This window comes from Durio zibethinus, chromosome 21, assembly GCF_047325235.1.
Source record: "Durio zibethinus cultivar Kanyao isolate XHJ-2024 chromosome 21, ASM4732523v1, whole genome shotgun sequence".
In the NCBI taxonomy this organism is placed as follows: Eukaryota; Viridiplantae; Streptophyta; class Magnoliopsida; order Malvales; family Malvaceae; genus Durio; species Durio zibethinus.
Window position 1 is genome coordinate 10,065,676 of NC_143182.1, and position 17,563 is coordinate 10,083,238.

The 17,563-nt window shown below is 32.9% G+C and overlaps 2 protein-coding genes and 1 pseudogene across 3 annotated transcripts; 2 read left to right on the forward strand and 1 right to left on the reverse strand.

The window, feature by feature from the left end:
* Positions 1 to 463: 463 nt before the first annotated feature.
* LOC111305526 (uncharacterized) lies at positions 464 to 3,764 on the reverse strand. The gene is made up of 8 exons (XM_022903160.2): positions 3,208 to 3,764; positions 3,012 to 3,113; positions 2,847 to 2,928; positions 2,713 to 2,732; positions 2,520 to 2,580; positions 1,237 to 1,316; positions 858 to 965; positions 464 to 649 (listed from the first exon to the last, which is right to left on the reverse strand). The coding sequence occupies exons 1-8, from the start codon at positions 3,616 to 3,618 to the stop codon at positions 587 to 589; spliced, it is 927 nt and encodes a 308-aa protein (XP_022758895.1). The 5' UTR covers positions 3,619 to 3,764; the 3' UTR covers positions 464 to 586.
* Positions 3,765 to 8,837: 5,073 nt separating this feature from the next.
* Positions 8,838 to 10,881, forward strand: LOC111305529 (putative E3 ubiquitin-protein ligase XERICO). Its single transcript, XM_022903162.2, has 3 exons — positions 8,838 to 8,981; positions 9,723 to 9,787; positions 10,016 to 10,881. Exon 3 carries the CDS (start codon positions 10,216 to 10,218, stop codon positions 10,669 to 10,671), a length of 456 nt encoding a protein of 151 aa, XP_022758897.2. The 5' UTR covers positions 8,838 to 8,981; positions 9,723 to 9,787; positions 10,016 to 10,215; the 3' UTR covers positions 10,672 to 10,881.
* Positions 10,882 to 12,094: 1,213 nt separating this feature from the next.
* LOC111306471 (ribonuclease E/G-like protein, chloroplastic) lies at positions 12,095 to 17,137 on the forward strand (annotated as a pseudogene). The gene is made up of 11 exons (XR_016331739.1): positions 12,095 to 12,116; positions 12,243 to 12,417; positions 13,090 to 13,195; positions 13,603 to 13,764; positions 14,335 to 14,578; positions 14,667 to 15,700; positions 15,788 to 16,105; positions 16,245 to 16,343; positions 16,577 to 16,685; positions 16,839 to 16,920; positions 17,026 to 17,137. The product of XR_016331739.1 is annotated as a ribonuclease E/G-like protein, chloroplastic (transcript).
* Positions 17,138 to 17,563: the final 426 nt, after the last annotated feature.

Here is a 17,563-nt window from a genome sequence, read left to right on the forward strand (position 1 = left end):
CTAATTCTCATTAAACGGAGGAAATGAAAATTCCAGGAGGGAATTGTATTGTCTAGTATCTACAAGCCTGATTTCTACAACCGAAAAAAAAAAAAAAAAGGAATGAAGAGATAGAAGACCCATCTGTGTCCCCTCCTTCACCAGAATTAGATGTGCATGACCTCATCCCTGTTACAATGTTGTTTCATGCGTCCTGAGTGCCAAACAACCTTTGGAGCGGTTATTATTAGTGGGCATGGCATTGATACGCAACAAAATTTCATGTTTTTATTTTTAATAATTAAAAAATATAATATATTGGAATTCTGGTTTGGTTGCTCTAGCTTCCCGGTGGAACACATCATCAGCCAAAAAAATAAACAAACAAACAAACTATGCTCCAACATTGCCTTTTTATGCACCCATAAAGGCAATTATGCTCCAACATTGCCTTTTCATGCATCCATAAAGGCAATCATTCCTCTGGTTTGAATTCATTTATATATATAAGAATAAATAGAACGTTACACAGAATTGGGAAGTTGTTAGAAAAAAAAATTCTGTTGTTATACAACAGCCGCAAAAGCACTATGACCAATGTGAGATATCAATCCCCATCTGAACCACTATCTTCAGACATCCTTCCAACATCATCAGCAATTGCTTGGTCCTGCGCAAATAGCATACCAAAATTTGTTAACCTAAAAAGTAAAAGGTAAATGCACGCAGTCTCTGCCTGCACTTAAATGCATGTTTACATCTGATGTCTGTGTGAGAGAGAGAGAGAGGAAGAGATGAACATGATTTGTTTGAGAGATAGAGAGAGAGAAAGAGATGAACATGATTTGTGTAACATTCAAGAGAATGAACATTCTTACCGCCAATTTGTCCCAGTCCTTCAACTTAGGATTTGTTAGCATGTAATTATCACGCAACGGGGCCCAAGCAGGTCCTTCATCATTCCTAGGATCAGATGATGTATTACCCTTCATGTCATAAAATTTAGTTAGCAATTACAGTAAAAATCTCTGCAGAGCCTAAACAAATAATTAAAAAGGCATTTAATGTGAAAGTTTCCAGCTAATTTGAGCCCAATTACATAGTTTTTATGTAGCTTAGCATAGACAAGATGACAGACATATAAACTAAATTGTAGTAGATTGCCAACAATAATACCCAAATAAGAAAAAAAGAAGGATAAATGGAATGATATAGCATGATGCAAGAAATTCGTAAAATAGTTAAGAAATAACCAACCTTACTGGAGGAGTCGCGTGCTGGCAATGATGTCTTGCCTAGCTCTGAAAAGAAGGCTTCTTTCCTTCGCTTCCTTATCACTAGCAGGATGAACAAAACATAGTCAGAAAACTGGAACCAGTAAAGTAAAAATCACCTTATCAGGGTTATCCATAGGTAAAACAAAATTTTCCACTAATCTTTTAAAAGCAGCAAATGTTAAGTACCATGAGCATTCACATTCACCTAGAAAGAAAATGTATAGTCAATTTTTTCTGTGAGGCATCTCTACAAGTAATAGTGATAATAATAACATCCTAGATCATATTTTAGCCTCTAAATCTAGGTGATGGAGAAAGGAGATATTCTAATTAAGAGAATAAGTTATTTAGGACTTTACTTTATATTTTATGGGTTTGATTGTAATCTTTATAATTATCTAGCTATTTTAGATCATTTAGGCTATTTAATATTAATTAGCATTGTGCTTCTTTTCTACATAATAATGGTTTACAGTTATAATTGGTACTTTATGTTTTTTATTAGGGCTTAGGTTCAGTTATAAACACTTAAGTTGTAATAGTTTTAGGAGGCTTTTGATGAATGAATTATTGAGAGTTTCTGGAAATTGAGTTTTGTGTTACTTGTCCTACATCAATAGGGTTTCAAAGGCATAAAATATTTGGCTCAATTATAACAAAATCTATTTAATCTCTTCATTTGTATGCCATACATGGCATTGGAAACAGAAAAAATATTTTCTAAAAGCATCAACACCTAAGAAACCATTTGATCAGATCTTGCTGCACATATAGGGAAAAGATGCATGTTTACTCCAATGCATTTCTAGAAGTAATGGTTATGCTTCAACCTTCAAAGCTAAGCTATTGAAAGCATAAAGTATTTAATCAGAGAAAAGTGACTACAGTGTTTGTATATATGTATATGTGCAATAGGTGTTGCAGTCCTAAGTAAGGTGAATTACTAGGTGACAAAAGTATGAGATGACTGTCTGGTGATAAAGTGATAATAGCATATCATGTCTTTTGCACCGATATGGTCATAAGGAATATTAGACACAACTGTGAAAGAAGTTTAAGCTTTAGATGAGCAAGAAGCGAAGAACAAGCATTTCCAGTTATTCAAAATGTCAAATGCCAAACACATGGCCTCATACTTGGGATTCAGAACAAGATATTTACGGCCTCATAATCCACAATTGCACATTTCACATAATCTGCAAATTTTGCTTCCAAATGTTCAATGATATATAAAATTTATAGCTGTAGAGATTATGAGCATACCTTTTGCATCTTTAGACCTTGAAGGGTCCAATCCTTTCTGAGCCTTTTGTGCTTTGTTCACCTACATGATATATGAAACAACAAAGTTTACACCCAGAACACATAAATAACTAACAATCTAACAAAACAAAATCAAAGACTATAATATTTGACAGTAAAAAGCAGATGCTTGGGCTTTCATAAAACAACTTACAGCATTGAATAACTTCACCACTGAAATTCCCAGTTACACATAAACCAAAAAACTTAATTAGTATAAGAAAGAATATGCGATAAACTAAACTATATCTACATTACAGGAAAATTAATGGTCAAAAGATACATCACCTCCTTTTGTAGCAATACCAATTAGAAACTTTTCATTTGAATCCAAGTAATTAGCAGGCCTCAAATGCCCTTTCTCAGCAACCTGTAATATTAATAACACATACATAAAATACCAAACCAACAGCAAAGTTATCAGTAACTTTAGCATAACTTTAAGGCAAATACCAAATGTTTTTCTTTCTTAGCTTCTCCCTTCACTTTCCTTTCAGCTTCCTCTTCAGCTAACTTCTTTGCAACAAGCTGCTTATGCCCTGATAATACTGGACCCTATAAAAAAAATTTTTAAAAATCACTCTTTTGAAAAAAAAAAGACAATTTTTTTCTGAAAATTGAAAAGACCCAGTTCAGAAACTAGCTTTACCAAAGAATCATCAGCTACATTCCTCTTTATAATGTTCTTAAATGCCAACCTGAATGCTCTAACACCTTCTGTAAACTTCATAATCCCAGGTTGAATTTCACCTTCTTCTTCTTCTGAACCATCACTTTCTTCAGAAGAATTATCTCCGTCTCCGCCGCCACCCATCCAGGTATCACCTGGGGCTACCTTTTCCGCCGTGTTTTCCTTTTCATCCTCCTCATCATCATCGGAATTGTAGTCACGGGCTCGTTTCTCAAACATATTTCTCATTTTTTTACTTACTCTAAACTTTTTTCCTTTACCCTCCAACATCTTAAGTTTCTTATTCTTGGACTTTTTAGCTTTCTTTTTACCCATATTTCTCTTCCTTTTCCCAGCCCCAACGCTGCCTCCCTCCATCATCATCACCATCTTCTTGCCTTCAATAGAAAATACCCAAACAAAAAGAAAGCCAAAGGAAAAGAGGAATAGGATTGCAAAACCCTTATTAAACCCTAATTATACAAAGGAAATTCAGAACTCAAAAAAGTTTTTCTTTTAATTAATTTTCTTTGTGCTTCTTTTTTTTTTTTTGCTTTTGAATTCTTGTTTGGGCCTTTTTATTTCGTTTGGGCTCCTCTAATTTCTTCTCTTTTTTCTTTTATATGGGCCTTATCTTCTTTTTTTTTATGCCTTCTTTTCATTTACTGCATTATGTTTTGTTTTTCCCCCCCTTTTTTACTTGAGGCAATTACTAATTCATTTTATCTGAACATGACAATGATTCGTATTCCTTTTATTTTATTTTTTATATGCTTTTTAAGCATACTCATTGGTAGTTAAAATTAATATTTTAATAATTGGATCAATTGTTGAATTGACGAGAGGTTCAGTTTTCAGTTCAATCGGAAGCATTTATTATAATTGATTATATATTTTATTATTGAATAAGTATTAAATATGGTGATTATTTAAAAAAAAAACATGTTTGCTCAACGGTTTTAGGGCTAAACAAAAGTGGTGGACCAGCCGCCAATTTCCTGTTAGATTGACTGGTTCGATTTTGATAACATTAGTTAAAACTTTAGTTATTAAAATAATCATTTTTATATTAATGTTTAAATAATTTTTTAATATATTTTACAAATCATATTTAAATAAAATTATATATTAATTTAACACAACAATAATCTCAAATAAACTATAAAAATCTAATCTCAATTAAACATTTAATTCATAATTGATGTATAATTAGAAATGTCAATTTTAGCTATACCAAATGGAGAATCCGATTTTTAATCTAAACAGAAATAATAATAAGTATTATATTATGAGTATAAAAATGAATATGATTTTAAAGTTTTATTGACTATGATGATGAAAATGACTAATATAATATTCATTTCGTATTCATATTTTATATATATTTATATATATATTCAGTAAATAATTTTTTTTAAATAATATAAATTATTATTTTAAATTAATTACAATTAATATATTTTTTAAAAAAGATATTTGTTAATAAAAAACTACTTAAATATATAAGATAAAAATAAAAAATATTTAAAAAATAAATTTTTATTTTTATTTTTTTAAAATTACGATTATGAAAATTATTCATACCCATTAAATATTTACGAAAATAAAAATAAAAATAAATTTAAAATATTCATTAAATATAGGTACGATGATAAATATAATATAAAAATTTAAAGATAAAAAATATTTTATCTTACTTATATCTTACCTATTGATATCTTTATGTATAATTTTTTATTTAAAAAATAATATTCAAATCTCTTCTTCATATTTTTAAAAAATAAAACCTTTGACAAACTCAAACTTGGGTTCAAAAATTATATTGAAGGCAGCACTAAACGGATAACTGGACTTTAGTCCTTAAACAAGTCTAGGCCTTAGTTGAGACTGAGCAATGAGAAGCTGAGCATCCTGCACTTCAAGCAACTTTAAAATAAAAAATAAAATAACGAAAAACAAACAATGACAAGGGAAGTGACAAATTAAGAAGAAAAAGCACACACGCACACGCACCCGCACACGCACACGCACACGCACACGCACTTTTTTCCTTTGAAAAACAGAAGGGTGGCCCCACCTGAAATTCAGGCGATTCAAAGAACCTGCATCTTCTCTCTTTCGCTTTAACCATTACCGTCATCAAATGATCTTAGTTTTTCTTTCTATGTGCATGAATGCTTCATTGTCTACTGTATACTAATAATAATTCATAGCTAAATCCAATCCACATTACTTGCTATCTCTTCATACTATGTCAGCTATGACATCATCTTACAGCTTAATTGCCAACTCTCCATCTGCAAACTCCTGGATTCTTCTACTAACATTAAAGAATCTGACAATCATCTTTAATGGATCGTTGAACCAATTGATCACTTGATTTTTCTTTTCCTCTTTTATAATTTATTTGTTGTATAGCAATTTCAGAGTTGTTTCCAATTGGATGGTATATGTAAAGAAAATTATTTTAGTTTTAATTATGACACTGATGGAACAGTTGACTAATATAACTAACCTTATTTTTATTATTGTATTTATATTTAAATGCATATTTTTATTTTTTATTATTAATTTTAATATCATAATTTAACAATTATAATATCTTATTTTATTATTATAATATCTAATCCCATAAGCATTATGATTTATTATTTCACCACCCATATAAATAAATCATAAATTTTAATAAAATATGAACCAAATCGAATGTTAGTACTAAAAAAAAATCTCGGTTTCCATCCCCTTTAACCCCAAACTTCTTGACTTTTTCAATCTTGAACTTTCCATTTCCAAATGCATTTCCCACTCTCTACAGTATTGATTGTAACAAATCATAGGTTCACGGTATAATACCAATACCATGTTCAGACAAAAAACTTTGTCGGATGTTTCATTTTTCATCCATTTTACATTGTTCATGTAACAACTTCATCCCTATTATATAGTCCATACCCAAGACTCATAGTAAGAAGGAAAGTTGACATTTTCTTCTCTTCTCTTTTTTTTTTTTTTTTTCATTGGAAAATTACAAAAGAAAAGAATCCAACAGATATGAATGTCCAAGGAAAGGATTGAAGTGAGAGCAGTCTCATCCAAAGTGATGGAGACAAGACTTTGATGCAATAAAATTGTCACAAATTTGAAACTCATCTGACTGTTTGACACCTGGACATCAATGCTGGGGGAACTTACAAATCAGGATTCTGTCCCAAGCCCCATTAATCTGCTGACATTTTTCCAATGCCCATCAAGATTTTGACACGTAGAAACACAAAATTTTACAATCAAGACAATGCTGGTAGACACATTCAGGGTTCCCCATCCCTAAAGTTGAATTTCTATGTGAAATGGTTCATTAATTTCAGAAACTGAGACACAGTGGCAGTGCTGAGAAAATGACTATAAGGAAAATAAATAAGGCAATTGTCTGAAGTTGGAGAAAAGTATTCAGAGAATAAATGCCACTTGTCATTATGCAGGTGAGATATAATGAAAGGAAAGGAGGGGAGAGGCTCCATCTACCCAAAGTTTCATTGTGACACACAGGACCAAAACTGGTTGTCAATTTTTGGTTGAGAATTGAAGGATCCATCTTTTCTTTCAATTTCGACTCGTTAAATGCTCATTTATGGTATTTCTTGGAGCGGGACAAAGCTGGACATTGATGCTTTAAAACTCAGCATAAATGGCTAAGTCCTCTCCTAATGTAAGTTCAAGATAACCCAACTTGCCATGTTTAGGTTTTTAAAGATGGACTTTTGGTTAAGTAACCTAATTGGCGGATGTGAAAGAAAGTTTAGTACTACCAATAATGCAATAAAGAAAGGTTGTTGAACGAAATTGGGATTTTGACAATTGTGAATTTTCAATCTTTTCAGTTTTCACTCCACTTGATGCCTTAGGGTTGCTACTTTTTCTTATAGATTGGTATGAAACAAAGCAAAGTTTCTCATGCCATATGGTTTAGTGCCTAAAAAGCTGAATTTTTTTTCTCAAAATTATATATTTTTTAATACTTAAAATTCTTTTTTAAGATTTTTTTACTCTCCAATTTTGAAAATTATGAAACATTAATTTTATAAAAAAAATAAAATTTTAATATTATATATACTAAAAGCAACACTTTTTTTTTTTAAATTTTTGTGGAAGTCAATGAGAAACAAACCAATAAAGACCTTGGTATTATTTACACGCTTACCATTATTTCTATATATAATCTTTATATTTCAAATCATTTAGCAAAATCAGTTAAATATATCCCATGATTTTGATAAATCGTCATAACAATAATAATAGGTTGCAATGCAATAAATATGGTTGTTTTTCTCTAAATCTGTGAATCCATTTTTTAGTTGTACCGAAAGGAGGTTGGTCTGATTGGTCTGATAGAAGAGTGAAGTATTGTGTTGGTTGTGAGGATGTTGGAATAGATGTTGGGGGAGGTTTATACTAACAAATGATGAAATGTTAAATAAAATTTATTAAAAATATTTATATTTTTTTACTCCCTAAAATTTGAGAATAAATTAATTATTCAATTTTTTATATCAAGATAAAATATATCGTATCTAATAATTTAAGACAAATGACTATAGATTGTGCATTCGAAATGATCTCAATAAGTGACCACCGATAAAACTCAAACCCAAAACTTTTTCGTCAAAAAAAATTAACCTAATCAATTGAATCAATCATTTATTATTATTGATTAATATTTATATTTGATCAATAACTTGTGAATCTTTTAAAATTTTTGTTAATATATATATATGTATTTATTTTTAATTTGAGAAAGGGTGGTTTTTACTTCTTTAAAAAGACAATACATATGTTTATCATTGATCAAAATGCTAAGCCTAAAAATTTTATTTTCAATAATTCATTGAAAGTTCTTAAAGTTAAAAATTTCTAATGTGTTTAATATAAATTTTTTTATTAAATACAAGAAATGATAGGCCAGAAAGTAAAAAAACCAGAAGAATTACCACTAAGAATACTTAAAAAAGAATCAAAATCTTACAAAAGAGCAAATAATACTATTAAGAATACTTTTATAATGGTAATAAATTGGTTTTTTTATATAATTTTTGTGTCGATTTTGGTAAAATCAAATTATGAAAATTTTTATTTTTTAAAAATTTTATCAGTGTATTTTTTCAATGGATGTATAAAAATGATTTTCTCTTGAAGTTCTGTAATATTTTTAACTTTTTTTTTTCATTTTGTAATAAAAAATACTAGCAATTATCCGGTTCTCAAAATATTGAATTGCAATTTCTAACTAAAAAGTATTGATAATAATTTCGATACTATTAGTGGCAGCTTTTGTTGCTAAAAGTGAGAAAGACGGTTTCATTCACTTTTCCTCTTTTAGCTGCTATAAGTCTAGAACTAGTGAGATTCTTATCTAATCTACTAATGTGAAAATTAAGTTTAGTTAAAACTTGAAGACACAAAAGACTAAACTGATGTAAAAGAGAGATTGATGATATAAAGTAACCATGGTTAAAGGGATATACAGCCCGGAAAACCTGGAAGACTAACCATAGTTTGTCTTTGAGTTAGGGTGGGGGTTGCTATATAAGGAGAGAAGGATGGCAAAGGCAGCCATTGTCAGACTTCAAAAAGCTTAACTATTTCATTTTTGTTTAAACCCATTTTCATTTCTCTATGTTTCATTGATCCCATGAAAAAAAATCTTGTTTTGTTCTTGTTCTTGGTGCCTTGTACAGAGCAAAGTTGACCCTTTTTGTGTAAGTTTCTTTGCTTAAACATACTCAAATCTTTTACTTTTTAAAGTTTGCTCTTCTGTTTTTGGAATAATAATGAAGCAAATGAAAGATATTAAGGTTAATTTTTATGTGGCATTTTTTAATTTGCATGAAATGTTAGATCTCATTTTATCTTGGTACTGCATTTTTCTTTGTTTATTATTTGGGGTGTGGTTTGTTGTTTGTTAGATTAGTTTTTCCAAATTGGAAATATGGTATGTTTTCCTTTGCCTTTTTTTTTTTTTTTATAACTTTGATTTTCTATGTTGACCATGTTTATTAGCATCAAGGTTTGAGCAGGCTAGATCTTGATAATAGAAAAGCTTGTAAAAGGTGTTTCATTTGGCATTGATCTTTGTGGGGATGCCAGCTCTGGACAGTTTGTTGGGTTCTTTTCATTTGAAATCACATAACATGATTTGCTTTGGAAATGTTTCATCTTCCAATTTCTTTGAGCTTTTGCTTTATGGAATGAAGTTGGAATCAACTCTTTAAAGCCTATCCTATCCTATAGGCCATACGCTTTGCCCAACCTCTCCACAATATATGCATCTGATCACCGTCTGGACCATGAGGCCGGTAACAAGAGGCCATTTTTAACCCACCCTCATCAATGTTTACTACTTACCCTTTTTATTGATCTACAAAATTAGAATTCTTGGTATTTCTCCCCAAATGTTTCACTAACATCACTTTCCCAATTGAATACTGGTTCTCTTGCAGCTTATCTGGGTTTGCACTATTCGGTCATCACTTGTCATGTGAAGGTTTACCTCCTCTGCTTTAAGGTAAGTTTCAAATTCAATTATAGTGATCTTCCTTCCTTTTTTCTATGGTGTTTGATTGTTTGTGTGATATTGTCTTGGTCAGTAGTATGTTTATCTTTATGGTTATCTGCATGTGAGTTTTGGAATTGAAAGCTTGATAATCTGCTTTTGCTTTTGCATAATTTGATAATTATTTCATTGATTTCTATTCTTTGTATGGTAATCTAATGGACGTTTTATGTTTTCCAGGTCATATATTTCCGCAAGAGAGTAGCATAGTTTCTATCCTTGATTAGTTCCATGGCGACTGATTAAAATTATCTTCTTGCATCTATCTTTCCATTATATAATCATTTGTTCAGCTAAACTTAGCTTAATCTTGAATTTCTCAAATTACACATCTCTTTTCCATTCTGAATCCCCCATAAATTCCGACCTTTATTCAACAAATGGGTCTCGCAAGTCTCCCAGCTCCATCAGAAGGAGTGCTATGTGTACTCTTGGTAAACACAGCTTTATCCATATCTATAGTTAAAGGCATAATACGATCAATCCTTCACATTGTCGGTATCCATCTCTCATCATCGTCATCCTCCTCGGACTCTGTTGAAAACCCCTCAGAATCATTTGACTTCCGCCTTAGCACTTCCGATAGTTACATTGAGGAATTCCGGAGTAGGACCTCAGCCGTCCGGTTTGATGCTTTATGTAGCTGCAAGCAGCCTGAGCATGACTGTCCAGTTTGCCTGACTCAGTTTGAACCTGAATCAGAGATTAACCGCTTGTCCTGTGGCCATCTCTTTCACAAGGTTTGCTTGGAAAAGTGGTTGAATTATTGGAACTTCACATGCCCTCTTTGCAGGACTCCTCTGCTGCCTGAAGAGGAGGTTTCCTGCTTTTGGTGAGAATATTACAAGTATGATGAGTTGAGGAAATTTCCATGTACAGCGTGTTTATTGTACAGGTATTTAAATGAACGTTATCAGCCTGGGGTTAGTGTTAGGCGAGCGTTGTTACCCGCAAGTTTATCTTGATGTGGTGATGTGTTATTGAATGTACATATTGTCAGGGTTTCTGATGTTATATGCATCTCACTTCTGTCTTGAGCTTTTATAGTTCATGGAGTTTTTGTTTTCTTTCTTGCTTCACTTTTTTGTGCAATGCGATAAAGATTAAAAAAAAATATTAATGTCGTGAATGATATTTAAATTACAATAAAATATTTAATAAAATATTTTAATTGTTAAAAAAATTTAATATGATATTTAAATTATGAATTTATTAATTAAAATAATATTTATTTATATTATAATTAATTTTAAAGTAATTTCAAATGATGAAAATAAAAAATAATATTTCATTATAGGTAATATTAAAAAAATGCTAGGTAATTATTGGAAGTAAAATCTGCTGACAGGATATACTGCCTTGTGATGCACTAGCTGTTCAGCTGCAATATATTGATGTCACAGGTTTCTGATGTTTAAATGGTATCTATCTGGCTTAGTGGCTTATATCTCAGAGCATGTTTCAAGTTTTAGGTTTCATTTTCTTTCTGACAGACTTGGCTTCGAGTACATCCAGCTGGGGTGTTCAACAATCCAGGTTTAGAGCAGCATGATTTCATGAATGTGTTATATTGGGTACCGAGATTATCTTGCTCCCTTTCACTTCTTCTCAAAACAGGGAAATAAGACTAGAAATCTGAACTCAGTTTCTCTTTTTAATAGAGATTATCTTAAAGAATATAATAAAGTTTGCTTCACACTCATTCCCATGCCCACAACTTCACCATCTCAGTTGTTTGGAATGAGTCAAAAATTGAATTGAATTGCATCATCTCAGAAGCAATGCCTCTTGTTCACTAGTCTACCTGGGAATATTCTCCAACATCATTTGCAACAATAACAGCCATACACCTCTCTGCTTGTACTACAGAAATCTGAACCATGCTTTTGTCTCTATATTCAGCAGATGGCTTATCAAACATCTCTGTTTGTAGCTTACATGGGCACCACCTGCAGTTTGGCATGAAGCCATGTTTTAATTTTATGACGAAAACATCTGAAACTGATTCAGGTCCGGTTACATCAAGGAGGTGCTAGAAATATTGGGTTCAGGACAGAAGGCAAATCTCCCCAGGATTTAGCTTTACATGCTTTTGACAAAAACCAGGAGCTTGAAGAGGAATATTGAATTGATTGGTTAACTTGAAGGACCCAACGGTCCACAAAATCAATGTTAAAAGGTCGCATAATAATAAAAAAGTAAAAAGTAAAAAGACAAAAAACAAAATGTTAAAAAATTTTCTAGTACCACGTGTGGTATATGTACACAAGTGCCATAGAAGGTAACAAGGCAGAAGAGAAAGAACCCCAAAGAAAAACCCATTGATCCATTTATCATGCAATCAAAGGCCCTTTACGCTTTTCCGGAGCTCCAAACAGTGAACTTCCACATTCTCTCAAATGACGAGACTGCCCCTATTGTCTACCCAAATTTACAAACCTGGGAGCTTCCGCCTTGCCGTCCTTCACTGAGCTCCAGCATCCCACTATCATGGATGTCTTGGAAGCTTGGCCCCGGCCTTACGGTTTCTTCTCTCCACGAACATCCTCTTGTCTGCTTCGCTCCTTTAAGTTCTTAGCACCGTAAGTGCCGCTTTTTTTCAACTGGGTTTCCATTTTCGTCATGTTTATTGCTTTCTCTAACGATTAAAGATGAATGGTTTTTTTGTAAAGTTGTGAATGGGGGGAGCTTTTGTTGAATTGCTCTGGTTCTTTTGATTTTTTTAATTTTTCAATGGTGTTTTAGTCTTCAGAATTGATTGAATAGCTTTATCGAATTACAATTTTAAATAGGGTTACTTGGTTAGAAGAAGTAGTATCCATTCATAGGAGTTTTAGCATTCCTTGATTATGAAAGTTTTTAATGGATAATTTGCATTGTGCTAAATGCAACTGGTAAGGGCAATACCTCGCTGTCAAGGAATGAAGTCTTGTTATTAGTTAGTACTTGTTGTTACACTCGTTCTGTTGAGTATCACCATGTTATTGACCTCGTTCTTGTAAATGATGTCTTAACTAATTCCAAAGTCAACCAATTTGTATTTTGTGATATTTATGATGCTCTAGTGAACATGTTTACCTCTTGGATGTGATGTAAAATTAAGTTTATATTATTGTAGGAAGATGGAGAACCACAATTTGGACATGGTTAAAAACCATGAATGTCATCGCATTGAAATGATGTTTTTAATTTAGGTTCTCATCACCTTTGCTTCCACTCTCTGCAAATTACTATTGATTGTGCTGTTGAAGCAGGTTTTCAGGCAATCACATTCCCCTTGGGGGGAATGTGTTCAAATTTACTCTTTGTGTGGAAATCATAATTCTCTGACAAGATCCCCAATAATGTCCATGAAGAAAGGTAAGCTATCATCCTATTTTGCAAATTTGTATTGACTTATAGCATAGGTTGCCATTATTACGCGGTAGATGTGATAAGATTGCGTTATCTGATGGCAAACACTAACTGTTGATATATTTGCACACGAGACATATATTTGCTATAATTTTCTATTTGCAGACTTTGGAATCTTGGTCTAACAGCTGACGGATAACGATGGGAATGAGAGAAATATAGACTCTTTATTTTGTTCCTGGAAATATAAATCCTTTAAAGATTATTACAACTGTGCAAAACTTTTTTTCCTTTTTTTTTCTTCATTTGTAAAATTGACATGTTTTTCTTTATAGTTATCGACATCTCATAGACCCTTTCAGGAAATACCTTCATATAGTTCAGAATGGCTGATGAACTGGACTAAACTTCAGGCCTGTCGACTGCCACCTTTGAAGGATGATATGAGGTAGTTTGGTCCGTCGAAGCAGATTTGGCACATTCGTGGGGAATCTGTTGCCTTAGGCTGCTGGGAACCAGAGATGGCAGTCGTAATGTCTCCTACTGATCATTTAATATGGCGGTCTGAAGTTAAGGTAGTGTCATCCCACTGTACTAAGTGGCACAATTTTACTGCTGATAGACTTTGAAATGTAAAACGATGTCAAAACCGCAACAATTAATCCCATATCTATGGTTTGTATTATCTTTAATGACATGTTAAATATTTGGCACTCTATCCAAAATTTTTCTTCTTTGCAGTTCTTGCATCTGATATTATACATTTTTTTATAGAAGGATTACCGAGACTAGTGCTTCTTTCTTAGTTGACTTCAACAAGACAGATTTTTGGAGAAAAGACCATGAGAAGACAAGCTTTGGGGTATTGAGTTAGTCTAAAGTCTTGAGGACTCATTTCTGTACATAAGAGGCCTTTTTATTCTTTTCCTGCCTTGGCAATATGAAATTTATCCTGAGAAATAAAGAATATGATATCCTTTAGCTCTTTCTCTATCGTTTACAAAGGAATTTTGATTCCTAGGTCTTTCTTTTGATTAAAAGTAGCTGGATAATAGTTGTTGCCTATTCATACAAAAATGAACCTGGCCGTTTGTGTAACTTATATTCAGTACAAATTCCATCTAGTCACCTTTTATATTTGGCAGATAGCCTGTGGTGGAAATTTCAAGTATAATTATTTTATCAAAGGAGAAATGCAGCCTTTATGTGACATCACTTAGAGACCTGGACCACAATTTTCTTTGTCATTTCCCGCACACCTAAGAAGCAAGAAGGAAAATTTTTGGTGAGAGATTCATGGATGAGGTCCAAAGCCTACCTCATACAGAGGGTCATGGATTGAGGAAAATAATATTCCTAGAAAACCTCCTGTGTCAGTTCAAACTGAAGGCAATATCTCTGTTTTGGGGCTTTTTTATATGCAGCTTGCTTCTTTAAAATGTTTCTGAACACTCAAGTGCTTCCAGTGCTTTGACAGATGAAGATAAGATTATGAAACATCGTGAAAGTGATCCAAAGGAGTTAGAACCATTCTTGAATTACCTTACTGCCAAGGATGAAATAGAACCAAGTCATGTGGTTAGCCTGTTGAGGAACCTTGGTTTTTCCGTTCACCTCTATTCTTTCTCACATATGGCAATGATATGGAGGCTGATATGTCAAAAATTAACCTCAGTGTCAAAGATGAGATAACCAGGTTGGAAGCAAATAATCAGCATGACCGAATTACGGAGAAATTCTTGCCCAAAGAAAGCAGTCCGTCCTGTAATTTCCAGGAATCTGTATCAATGATTATATTGATAAATTCTTCAATATGTACCATGCAAATGATTGCTGCACTGGAAGATGGTAAATTGGTTGAGTTGTTACTTGAACCAGTTAAAACCATGTGCAGTGGGATAGTATATATCTCAGAGTAGTTACAAAACTTGTTCCTCATATGGGTTTTGGAAGCTCCAGACATTCTCTTATGGACGTAATGCACAACAGGGAACCCATCATATTCCCTCAATTTGTCAGAGGACAAAGAAACAAGGCAAAGGTTTAGTTTCCGAAACCCCTGGTGAGCTTCAGCTACAAATGAAATTGAACCTTCCTCAGAACATGCTGTTTTCATTGGAGATGCAGCAGAAGATGACTTTGACGATAAGGAGATGCAATTTATGCATAATAATTATAAGGATAATTACGTCGATGAGGATTTTGATGTTTTAGAGGTTCTTAAGGAGTGTGAATGGTAGTGTAGTTTATTATGGTGAAATAGATACTGATTTTGAGGATTTGTTAGATGTAGAGCTCCACCTAGTAGGAGCAACTCTTCTTGGGTCCTCTTCTTAGGAAATATCTAATGGCTTTTCAGTGTCACGTTCCCAAGATATAGAGGATGCCAATGAAAACAAGTGGGACCAAGTCCGAAAGGGCACCAAAATAATTGTGCAAGTTGTGAAAGAAGGATTGGGTACAAAGGGTCCCACATTGACAGATTATCCAAAATTAAGAAGTAGATTCTGGGTGTTATCCCTTCTTTAATCCCCTTTCTCTCTAAATCATGGTTCATTAAGTTGTTTGTTTTTCTGAACTAGTTCTCCTGGGTTGCAGATATTACTCACTCACTGCAACAGAATTGGAGTCTGAAAAAAGATCACTGGTGTTGAGCGTACACATGTGAAAGTCATAGCAAAACCCTTGCAGCCTCAGGGCTTTGGTCTAACTGTAAGGATTGTTGCTACTGGACATTCTTTGAAGAAGCTGCAAAAGGACTTGGAAGGTTTGCTTTCAACATGAAAATTATTGTAGAACATGCTAAATCTGCAGCTCTTGCACCAGATGAAGGTGTAGAAGAGGCATCACCTGTTTTGATGCATAAAGCAATGGGTCAAACACTTGTCAGTTGTCCAGGGTTACTTTAATGATAAGGCAAGTCTCTATCTTTTTTTTTTCCTCCTATTCTTCCGTTCACTTTTACCTATCCCATGCTTTATTTTACATCAGAAGCTTATGATAGTCTCTCAATAATTCATCCCCTAATATCACCTCCTTTTTTATATACCTTCAGGTAAACAAAATGGCCCTTGACTCGCCAATAACATATCATGAGGTATTGCCTTATCGGAAGCGAGGCAATGGATGCATCTCTTTCTGCATGAAGCATGTGGTTTTTTGTTTCCGTTGATGGTGTATCCTTACTTTTGCTTTCTTTTTTTAATGAAATTTTAACCATAGTTAAAAATACTGAATTGGTTTTGTTTATAAAGCAAAAAGTGGCTTATATCTTTTTACCCTGTATTTCTGATTCTACTTTATCATTGCTATTCGTACATCTAACTGTCTTTTTATTAATTATTTGCTATGAAATTGGAAGGTATCAGCTATTCTTTTTGGTGTCAGGTTACCAACTATCTTCAGGATTTAGCTCTTGATCTTTGTGATCCAGTAGAGTTATATGATAAAAGAATTCCCCTTTTTGATGAATTCAACATTGAGGAAGAGATCAACAGTATGCTTAGCAAAAGGTGAGGATCGCTTTATTCTGCAAATGCTCTTAATTTTTTACGTTATATGTAGCTGTGAGGATGGGATTGTAAGCCATTTGTTAATTCTTATAATAATGTTCTGTGATCTACTGATACATTTGATTCCTTATAATCAGCTGACCATGCTTTACTGGGTTGGAGTTATAAAAATCAAGCATTCGGGAGTCAACTAGAAAAGGCTTTAGTTTTTAGTACCATGTGAGTCAAACCATGCTAGCTCACAACATCTTTTTTTTTTCATTTTGAGTTTTTTGGTTAATGTTGCTTGGCAAGCCAATTTTGATCCTGAGAATTTCTTGACAGCAATGTTCGATGGTATCTGTTTGAGAAGCTAGTTCAGTTTTCACCCCCACATGTAATGCAAGATCCCTGTGGTACGGGTGGTGGTATTCCACTATCATTTGCTGAGAAATAGAGTTTATATCAGTTTAGAATCCTCTAAAAATATCAATCATCTTAGCCGTCAATTCTGATTTGAAGAATGCATGAGCCAGAAGAGCCAGGGTCAAAATTTAAATATAATGCAGTGGTTTTATTAGGTGCTAGGCAACATTAGACTAATTAAACATAAGAGCCCCAAGATTTCCAGCTCTTTATCATTCAAATGCCATTAGATCTACTTGATGATGAATTAATAACAGTTTACCATATATCTTCATGGGCCTTTATTCTTTTAATAGGAAAAATCACGAGATATGATCATTGATTAACTTAAGATTCAGGAAATGCATATTTCAGCATTCCTTTATAGCAGTTGGCAAAGTTGAATTGCTATTTTCCTTTCAATCTGTCTTTTCTTGTTTTTCTAGATCTTTCTTGATTCTAATATGACAAACTAACC